This window comes from Arachis stenosperma, chromosome 9 (assembly GCF_014773155.1).
Source record: "Arachis stenosperma cultivar V10309 chromosome 9, arast.V10309.gnm1.PFL2, whole genome shotgun sequence".
Taxonomy (NCBI): Eukaryota; Viridiplantae; Streptophyta; class Magnoliopsida; order Fabales; family Fabaceae; genus Arachis; species Arachis stenosperma.
Window position 1 is genome coordinate 147,937,961 of NC_080385.1, and position 11,253 is coordinate 147,949,213.

The 11,253-nt window shown below is 36.5% G+C and overlaps 1 protein-coding gene across 1 annotated transcript; it reads left to right on the top strand.

The window, feature by feature from the left end:
• Positions 1 to 1,570: 1,570 nt before the first annotated feature.
• On the top strand, positions 1,571 to 3,248 carry LOC130947418 (peroxidase 65-like). Its single transcript, XM_057876118.1, has 2 exons — positions 1,571 to 2,082; positions 2,627 to 3,248. The coding sequence occupies exons 1-2, from the start codon at positions 1,571 to 1,573 to the stop codon at positions 3,093 to 3,095; spliced, it is 981 nt and encodes a 326-aa protein (XP_057732101.1). The 3' UTR covers positions 3,096 to 3,248.
• The last annotated feature ends 8,005 nt before the right edge of the window (positions 3,249 to 11,253 follow it).

The following is an 11,253-nucleotide window of genomic DNA, read 5'->3' on the forward strand; positions in this document are numbered from 1 at the left end:
ATAATTTGGAATATAAATAATGTTAATTTCATCATTCTTTTGCGTTTAATGTCCCAAAGATAGGGAGATTTGAACCCACAATCTCTTAAACGAATATGAAAATATTATACCATTTGGGTTATAACTTATTAACACGTTTAATGTCTATTATTAATAATAAAAAATAGAAAATGCAAATCTTAAAAATGATAACAATAATTTTTTAGAAGACTTTTTAATTTTATTTTTCAATAATTCTCAATTTAACATATCAAAGATTAATTCAACATAAATAAGGACTTTATTTAAAGGGTTGTCACGAACAAATAAAATACTGTTTGACAAAATTCCAACTTTTATCATTCACATAAATAAACGAATAAACTAACTACTTAACTACTAATCCAAGTTAGTTGAAGACTTTTTAATTTTATAACTATAATGTTAAATATTATTAGAAAAAATGGCATTAATTATTCTTTCCTACCTTATGTTTAAATAATATTTTTTTTCTCGCTATTTATAAAATATGCATTAGTTTTCCTCTAAGATAAAAATATCATACGTTTAAACTCATTTGACTAAAATTCTCATCAATATATTATTATAATTATTATATATAAATTAGTGATAATGATTTGGTTGATTCAAATAATATATATTATAATAATAAATATTCTTTATCTTTAAAATTTGATCACATAATATAAAATATTTTATATTGTGTAATAAAATTTATTATTATAATCATAAATATATGTTTATATTTTCTATTATTATTATTTGATAAAATTGATTAAAGTATATTTTATTTTAATTTTTTCAGAAAAGGTATTATTTAGATATCTCAAAAAAATGTTTTCTCTAATTTATTTAAGAAAACTATATACGTGCAGACTTGATTAACTCCTAGTCTTAGGAAACAAGCGACAAGAGATAACAATTCACAAAGGCAAACAATCCTCAGTGTTATGCTCTGTACTTGGCTTTCTATCCTCACAGGGATTAACCATTTTACAAATAAAAACCATGGATTGATGAATATTCACAAATCAGAACCAAAATATCAAAACTAATTAATTATACTTAAATAATCATTAAAAAAGGATAAATATATCCATCCACGCGATAATATAGTGGACTGTTAAAAAACAATCTAGCATGACTCATTTAGGGTTTAAATTCTTGTTTGTTCCCTCATCAAAAAAATAGTGCAATAACCAAACTAGAATATAATTATCTAAACAAAATAAACCAAACAACCAACACTATGCAAAAATAGCAATTTAAAAATTTAAATCCTCAAACCCCTCCCTTCCATTCACATGTTCCAGCACCTCAACCACCATTTTTTCTTCCTTCTTATTCCCTTATTCTTATTCCAAACTTGGCAAAATCTTCCATACCCTATTTTCCTCCTGGTCCTTTTCCCTCCCCCCAAACGGGGCTTGCGCATTTCTTTCCCCATTTCTTTTTCTAAAAACTCAAAACCCCCCAAAAAAGAGAGAGGAGAACCAAGAAGAGAGTAGTGTCCTTGAGAAAATTAAACTCCTTCTCTTTGAAGAAGGATTATAGATTTTCACCACCAATAATGGCTTTCGCCGTTCTTTTCCTTCTCTTCCTTTCCGTCCCTTTCTCCTCAGCAAAACTCAACCCCGACTACTACAGCGCCACGTGTCCCGACTTCGCCAAAATCGTGAGGGATCAAGTCTTCACGAAGCAGAGCGTGGTCCCGGCCACCGCGGCCGGCGTGCTCCGCCTCTTCTTCCACGACTGCATCACAGACGGCTGTGATGCCTCGATCTTTATATCGTCAAACGCTTACACCCCCCACGCAGAGCGTGATGCTGACCTGAACCTGTCCCTCTCCGGCGACGCCTTCGACCTCGTCATCAAGATCAAGAATTTGTTGGAGCTGACATGCCCCGGCGTAGTGTCTTGCTCGGATATCATTGCACAGGCCACCCGAGACCTCATCAAGATGGTCGGCGGCCCTTATTTTCCGGTCCGGTTAGGGCGGAAAGATAGCCTCAACTCAGACGCATCTAAAGTTCCTGCTAGCCTTCCAACCCCAACCATGACCATGGATGATATAATTAACAAGTAAGAGGCAGATATTTATTAGTTTTATTTACAACATTTAGACAAGTAATGAATTTGCAACCTATAAACTTTTATAAAAGATTATCATGTTTAAAAGTTGTCAAATTGTCACATAATCATATATTTTAGAGTCAAATATTTTTTAACGAATCACACTAATTTTGATATCAACAGTATTATGTTTATATATAAAATCAATCATTTATTTAATTATTTGTATAAAATATATTTAAATATAAAATAAATTAAATAATATATATATATATATATAAATATATAATAACTAATTTAGTAGCTAAATTTTGTGTGCATGTGTTATTTTTGTTTTGCTATATCAACATTTATTTACCTTTGTTTCTTTTGGAATTTATCATACAAATGCAAAAAATAGTTTATTTTTAGGTTTAGTAGTTAATATAATAGATAATTTGTTGTATTTACAAATCTTTGAATAAGCTTATATATACTTGGAAGTCATTCATTCCCAACCTTCACAATGTTTTTTAAAGAAAAAAAGAATGATTGTGTTTATACATAACAACAGGTTTGCTGCAAGGAAGTTCACAGTAAGGGAAATGGTGGCATTGACCGGAGCACACACCATTGGGTTCACACACTGCAAGGAATTCGCCAACAGAATCTTCAACTTCAGCCCAACCTCCCAAGTAGACCCAACCCTCCACCCTAAGTTCGCGGAGGGTCTAAGACACGTGTGCTGGAACTACACAAAGGACCCATCAATGTCTGCATTCAACGATCCAAGATCACCAAGCAAGTTCGACAACGCCTACTTCGGCAACGTTCTCAAGGGTCTAGGCTTGTTGAGAAGCGACTACCTTCTTGGTGCTGACCCAAGAACAAGGCCCATTGTGGAGGAGTATGCTAAGAATGAACAAGCCTTCTTCAGAGACTTTGCTAAGGCCATGGAGAAGCTTGCTGTTTTGGGTGTCAAGACTGGTAATGCTGGAGAGATCAGGAGTAGGTGTGACCAGTTCAACCACATTCCTGCTTAATTCAATTTTTCTTTCTTCTTCTCGCGCGCCCCACAATTGTTGTAAATTCGATTTTGTTTCTGGGTATTCAGTACACGCATATTTAACTATGAGCCTACTGAATGTACGAAACAAAAGTCGAAAATATATTTAAGTTATTATATATTGCTAAAGTTAAAAATCAAAATGGATCGTAAGGTGAGATGATGATGTTTATGAAATTGGTACAATCTTTCAAGTTGATGAGTAGATCCTTTTCAAAGGCATTTTTATGTCACATAGTCTTCATCAAGATGAGTTTTATAAATATCAAGTAGAAATGGCCTTCGATTCTCCAATATAAGTGATAAGATGTGATGAGATACTTATTTTTTCCCCATTTTAAATCGTCCGCTTCTTTTAAAATTTAAATTTAAAAAAAAAAGAAAAAGAAACTTTTAAAATAGCTTACAAATAAGTATCGTTATTTTCCGATGTTATTTTGTGTGACCTTGGGCTCTTATATATCTTTTTCGACTGAAACATTAAAGAACATAAGAATATTACTCTGTTTGGGATGAAGGCCCAATTAACGACCCAACTTATAAGTGTTTAGAAGGGTCAGATGTGCAAAAATATGGCAGAGACATTGCACCATGCTAATATATTGGCCTCATAGAAGTCACATCCAGGTTCGAATCCCATCTATAGCTGGGTAGTAATGGAACCTTTGGTGTGTGTAAGTGAGTGAGTGTTCGAGTGTGTACTGTGTATGACCCAAAACAAAAAAAGATACAAAAACTACCATTTGTATTCATAAACTTTGCGAACGCTGACAAAAGTACCCATAGAAGAAGAAAAGTGACTTTGTACCCATGAATGGCTGGATCTGTCTGTCGATAGTACCCGAACATCATTAAAACGTTAACTCCGTTAACTTAAAGGCCAACATGGCACGTTAAGTGCTTACCTGGCTTTGAATCAGCAGTCTGATGTGTCCAAGCATGTTGTTACCGTTATAACATCACTCAATTCCCTAATTTATCGTCAACTGTTTCCCCAATTTCAATTTGAAAACCCTAGAATGTCTAGGAGAAGCAGAGGTTCGAATGGAAGCATCAGCGAAGAAGGGACTTCATCTTCCAAGAGGGGTGAAGAGAAGACTTTGTCTGGGAGATGCTTTTGTGGATAGGGTGTGGTGTTGCTACAATCTGGAATCTTAACAAATCTTGGGAGATAGTTCGTAAGGTGTCCTCTATGGAAGGTAAGTCTTTTTGTTTTTGTGGTTCTATTCAGATTAACTTATTTGTGAACGATTCTTTATTCCTCCTTTTTATGCTACAGACGATGGATTGCAAGTATTTTGTATGGGTGGATGAGATTAACGGAGGATAGGAGGGACTGGCAAGATCCCTTGTTAGAAAAAATCAAGATAGCTCCTGTGGTAACCATGAGGTCAATGTCACTGGGCAAAGAAGAGAGATTCAAGAGAATAGTGTGAAGATCCTGCTAAAGATAGGAAAGCTCCAGGATGAAATTAGAACTATTAGGTCATCGATTATAACAATTTTTTTGAGTTTATTGATTTGTGTAGGCCTGAATCTACTCCAATTAATCAATATGTAACTGTGCGTATGGTGTATGTTGTCCTGGGGTCTTTTTGTGCAGCTATTTGGTTTCAATGACGATGAATGACAAAGCTGATTGGTTTCGATGATGATGAACTTCAAAACTCTGTTAATATATTCAGTTGTTGTGAAAAAAGTCAAGTTGTGTTATGACATTAATGTCCATGATTGTTAATGTATTTGATATCTGTGATGTTGGAGTTAACACAATTTTGACAAAAAAAGACATAAATGTCGTGATTTGACAAATCTAGCCGAAAATTTGGTATTGTATATTAAATAGCGAAATTGTAACCTGGAAATGGAACTAAATATTCATTCCATAAGCTATAATAAACCTTGACATAATTTTAACACAAGCATTTAGCAACAAAAGCCTCAAAAGAAGTGTATGAGTCTGATGTAGCAGTAGCATATCAAATGTACCTAATAGTACCAATACAAACCATGAACATGAAAGCATTAGGTTGTGAAATATAAGCACTAGGCATAAGTTACAAAAAAACCATAGTATCAGAGTTGATAGAGCTCTTATTACAGTAAGTCCTTGATAAAAAAAAAAGTCACACTAGAAACTCCTATTTGTTAGGTGTGGAGTTGCTACTGCCACTAGAAACTCCGTTGTTGTTGCTACTTGAAGATGCTCCTGGTGGTGGGCAGAACCCAGGTGCTGGCCATCTGTCTGCTGTTTGAATTGTGGATGGTGGAGTTGGCATGAATCGCATAAATCTTGTAGTCATCCCTCGACTTGCACCATGCATTGTTTGTCTTGTAACTTTTGGAGGAGGTTGCTTAGTTTGTGATGTAGGCCTAACAACAGAAGGTTGTGCTGTGGTAGGTATTATGGGAGTAGGTTGTGGTGGGGCAGATCTGAGGGGAGAAGGTTGTGACGGTGGTGGCCTCTTAACATTTCTCCTCCTAATTGGTCTCTTGGACATGGTTGAATTCATGATAGGTCTAGGTGGCACATATGCAATTGAGGAGTTAGAAAGTGGAGGTCTTACTGCCATAGGTTCTTCAGAAGGATTCACACAGTTCAGATCATCAACATTCACCTATAAATGGGTAATTGCATTAAGTCAAATGTTTAATGCAAGATAAATTTATCTTCATGCCAATAAGTAGAAGAAGAGAGTGCATATAAATAACTTACATTGGGTGAATCTGAAGCTGATGCTTCAGCATCTGCTGCCTCTAAAGTCTCTTCCCAATACATCTCTTGCTCTCTGGCAGCATCCTCATCAAGATCATCAACAGTCATATCTTCAGTTGTTGCTGCTGCACCCTGATGCTGACTACCACTACCTGCTGCAGCTCCTCCGCTAGCCATAGCTTCTTTCTTCTTGTCACATCCTCTACTGTTATGACCAGTCTGAGACCACAGCAATAATAATTGCAATTTTAATTTTTTATAAGACAATCAATATACACAAGTAAACAAAGGAGACATTGAATGTTAAGTTATACCTTCAGACAATATTTATATTTAATGGGGCCATATCTCCTCTTTGCTCTATGGGAATCAGGATTCTCTCTAGGACCATCTCTACGACTGTCTCTCTTTTTAGTAGGTCTCCCAATAGGTTTCCTATACACAAGAGGCAACAATGGATAATGATTTTCCTTCTCCCAGTATTCCTGGCTTGGGACAGGTTGAATTGTCCACTGATATGCTAAGTTGTATACTCTCATAGTAAGCCAGTTGTAAGCAAAGTCCTCGACCCTGCGATTTTGGTATGCAACGGCAGCACAGGCATGCCTACATGGAAGTCCAGTAAGCTGCCATAACCTGCATGAACAGGTCCTTCTCCCCAAGTCTACACTCACCTTCACAGGTAACCTTTGAACCTCATAGACATTCCCATCTTCATCATCGGAGGGAAAGGGCCTCCAATAGTTGCTCTCTTTTTTCTCCCTTTCCAAACGGCTTTGTTGCACACGGGTTATTCTACCATGATATCCGACAAGTGCCTTCTTGTTTCTTGCCAAAATCCTCATGACTTTACCTTTCACTTCCTCTATCATTGTAATAATTGGCTTTCCTCGCATCTTTTTAATTTTTTTCATTGAAGGTCTTGCAGTTGTTATTTGTATAGAAGTCCACCTTAGGGTACTCACTGACGTGAGACCTTGACCACTGTTGCGGTAAAATTTTGTTAAGATACTCCCAAGCGTGCTGGTTTATTCTCTTGACCTTCCCCATTGCAACTTCAAATTCTTGTGGTGCAGTAGCCTTTGTGCATGCCCACATTGCAGCCTTCATTTCCAAGTCTAGCCATTATTTTCGAAAGTTCTGATAGATATGCATGGCACAAAATCTGTGATGTGTACCTGGCATGAGATCCTTTACTGCTGGAATTAGTCCCTGTCCATGGAATAGATGAATGAGTAAGAGTACTGAATACATATAAATAAAGCCCTTTACTAATTAAACCAACTTAACTGAAATCGGATCAATTAAAATATATACAAATCAGACAAAGACTACTAAATGCCATCAATTGAACCAACTTAACTAAAATCAGATCAATTAAAATAGACTTATGACTGAGTTTAGCGAATTACAACAACCAATTAACCTGACTAAGCTTTAATCAATTACTCAGTTAAAACATTTTTGAATAAATACAATATATTTACCTTTTGCATGTCTGACATCAGGTTAAAGCCATTTGCTGCCTGGTCACCGACATCATCCTGTAGGAGCTCCAAGAACCATTTTCAACTGTCCTTGTTCTCTGACTTAACAATTGCATATGCTATTGGGAAGATATGATTATTTGCATCAGCTCCAATAGCAGTAAGTAACTGGCCTCCATAATATCCTCTTAGAAATGTGCCATCTAGTCCTATAAAAGGTCGACAACCCTCAACAAATCCTCTCTTTGGATGCATTTAGACAAACATAAATTCTCTTGAATAAGAAACTCTCCAACCCAGGCATAGGAGATGTGTGTATCCTTACTGTACTTACTGGATTTGTTTTCAGTATCTCATTGGAGTAGTCATGAAGCCTAAGATATTGTGCAGCCTCGAAACCCTTAATCCTTTCTCTTGCTGTTGCCATTGACCTATAAATTTTTCTTTCATTTACAAGCACATCAAACTTAGTTATGAAGTAGTTCTCAGCATCCTTTACTGTCATATCAGGTTGATTCCTTATTATGTCTTCCAACTCATCAACTACCCATTTTTCATTGGCAGATTTACAATGCAAGTTCTGTGGGCAAGTATGCTCATTCACAAAAGTTTTGACTTGATAACTCACCGGATATTACCTCTTAGCACAGTAGATTTGCCACGGGCAGTTTTCATCATAGCAAATAGCTTTGCATCTTGTTGAATCAATCCTTGGGAAAAAAATACTTCTTCCAAGGTTAATATTGAACTTTCTTACAGCTTTCTTGAACTGTTGAAGAGTCTCAAACTCCGTTTTAAGCTCCAGCCTCACCTCCTTAACAGGTGCATCGGCATTGTCCTGTGGAAATGACCTTCCCTGGTCATCTTCATCACTTCCAATGCTGTGGAGGACCTCTGACTCATAGCAATGAACACCAGGTTCATCATCTGAATATTTTTTCCCATCCACCGGAATAAATACTGATGGAGGTTGATTTGAATTTGTATTAGGGAGAAATGTTTATCCAGTTGGAAGGGGTCTCTTAGTAGATCTCCTTATCTATTTTCTCCTACTACCTCTAGTACCCTCCTCTGTGTTGTTATTCTGTGTTTCTGGAGCATTTACTGTGACAAATGGATTGGTAGAAGGGGTGTTGGTTGGGGGGGGGGTTGGATGTGGTTCAGGCATAGATTGGGAGGAGGGTTGATTCTGTGGTAAAGGAACATATTGGGTGAGCAATTCGTCTTGTGGATCATCAGAGGTAGAGGGTAGCTCTGTGTATGTTGGTGACTTTGGCTGGACATTTTTATCAATGTTAAACTAGACAGATATGTCTCCGAAGTTTTCATGATCAAGAGGAATAGATGTTACTAGAACTGTGTTTGGTGTAGCAGATTCTTCAGATACAGGAACTGTGTTTGGTGTAGCTGGAACTGATGGATTTGGGATGGCATCTGCTTGGGCCTTTTCTGTACCATGGGTCTTCTCTGTAATTTGGGCTTCAGTTTGTACCCCTTCCAGTTGAAGAATTCTTCTAGGACCTTTTGCCTTCTTTGGAGTTGGAGTCCTCCTAACACAAACTTTCCTCCTCCTCCTTGATGGAGTAACATTAACCTCACCAGGTGCTTCTACACCAGCTTCTTCATTCGTATCTATAACATCTGCTTGGCTAATGGGGTGCTCTGTGTATAATTCAATCTTATGTCCATTCTCCACAGCAGCTTCATACATCTTAACAACATCCATGTCAAGTCGCAGAAGCCTCAAACCATCCTCAATTTATATTCCAGGCTATCGCCAGTAGAAATCGGAGATGATTGGATACCCAATGTCTTTCAGTAGGTCACTAATGAAGAAGCCATTCAAAGTATCCACGTTAACTCTCTCCACCTTAGTAATTTCACTTTCTGCATAACACAACTTGCCATCCGACCCCATTCAAGTCTACCTCTATGGTGTATTACTAACATGATATGTGTCGTGGTAGCCATTTCTGTCAATAACAAAAAAAAATTCATATCTTCTAATATTATCCAACACCCAAATGAATGAATCATCAAAAATTGAATGAACCATCAATAAACATAACCAGTTTATAACATTACCTAACACCCAATTTTTTTTCAACATTAAGACATGAATAAAATATCAAAAAATGAACAGTCCATATCAATACACCTACTATTGTATATGCTCATTTATGTTCAAGAACACATGAGTAAGCAACTCAGCAATTCACTAAACAAAACATGGTATGCACTGCTACAAATTTCACCAAAAATATGATTAAGAGCTAAAATATGCACAAATTAACCAAACAAATTCACCAATTTGGTGTTCAACAAGGACATTCAACTAGCGCATAACCAAAGTTTAATCACAATCATCATCAAGAAGTTCAAAAAATTGCATATTTGTGAATTAAAATGCCTAATGAAAATAAAACTTAAGCCCTATGCTGATTAGACATAAGGTTTAAATCAAAGACTCTATTCAGGCGATATATCGAGCATGTGGTGTGCAGCAAATTCAGACAGCATGTTTTGTTCGATGTAGGCATCACACGACCCAAAAAATTCTGCCACAGCAAACACATTTAATCCAAAATACAGCAATCATCTAACTTAACCTAACCAGATCACTAAAATAGAATGAAAAAGCAATAAAAATAAAGAAAAGAAAGACAGGAAAGCAGGGGAAGGGAATGAAACCTGCGTTGATGAGAGGGAAGGACGAAGAAAGTGGGCGAGGCGGAGGAGTGGTGGTCGCAGCGGCACAAAAGTTTGCCGCCGTTGGTTGCTCGCCGGACTGGAAGATGCGAAGCAGGGGCTGTTCGCGCAGAGATAGGGTGACTTCGCACAAAGGAGGGAAGAAATTGGGAAATGGAGAAGAAAAGGGACGGAGGCGGTTCGGCAGATTGGTTGGTGGCGTAGGGTTCAGTATGTGGTTCACGTCTCTCTCTTTGCTAGGGCATGTAGAAAGGTGGTGAGAAAGAAGATGGAATGGCATGAAGTGCCTCTAACGTTTCTCTCTCTCTCTTCTATATCCACCTAGAAGGTTCTTAAAAAAAATTAAAAATCAAAAGCCAGGTAAGCACTTAACGTGCCATGTTGGTCTTTAAGTTAACAGAGCTAACGTTTTAATGACGTTCGAGTACTATCGATAGACGGATCCAGCCTTTCATGAGTACAAAGTCACTTTTCTTCTTCTATGGGTACTTTTGTCAACGTTCGCAAAATTCATGGGTACAAATGGTAGTTTTTCCAAAAAAGATATGCAAAAATATGATGGTAAGGGATTAGGGAATAACTTAACTAGGATGATATGGACATATGGTTTATGTATAGATTCTAATACTAGTATGTCATATAGGCTGTATTTGGTTTATGTATGAGTTGAGATATGGACACAAGTAGGGGTGTACATGACTTGTCCTAGCTCGAATTGGATTCTAACATTTTAGAGATTAATTTGGTATGATTTCATCAGGTTTAAGATCGGGTAAAAATCTTAAAAATAGATCTGATCATTATTTAGGGTCAGGTCTGGGTCAAAACAAATTCAACTTCATCCGACTAATATGCATCCTAAAAGAACTAAAAAGGTATATATATTTTAAATTAATTTTAATATTTTGTTATATTAATTATAAGTTTATTGTTTTAGTTCTAATCACACTTGTATCAAAGAAGCATCAAATTAGAATTTATGGACAAATTTAAATTCAAATATGAATATCAACTTCTCAGTTACAAGTTTATTCTTTATAAAAAAAGTACATCAATAAGTTTTTTTATAAATTATTGTTAAAGTTTTAAAGGCCGGATTTTCACCCGATTTGGACCCAGTATAATTTTGGCCCGAAAATGTTTAGATTTTATCGGGTCTAAAATCATGTTAGGGTCTAAAAAATAGACTCGGTGTATATTTAGGGTCGGATTTGGATTAGAAC

Excerpts from the sequence above, each read along its gene's own strand:
- LOC130947418 (XM_057876118.1), top strand. The coding sequence starts at position 1,571 with ATGGCTTTCGCCGTTCTTTTCCTTCTCTTCCTTTCCGTCCCTTTCTCC. Across the intron at positions 2,083-2,626 it reads ATGGATGATATAATTAACAA|GTTTGCTGCAAGGAAGTTCA; the intron begins GTAAGAGGCAGA and ends ACATAACAACAG.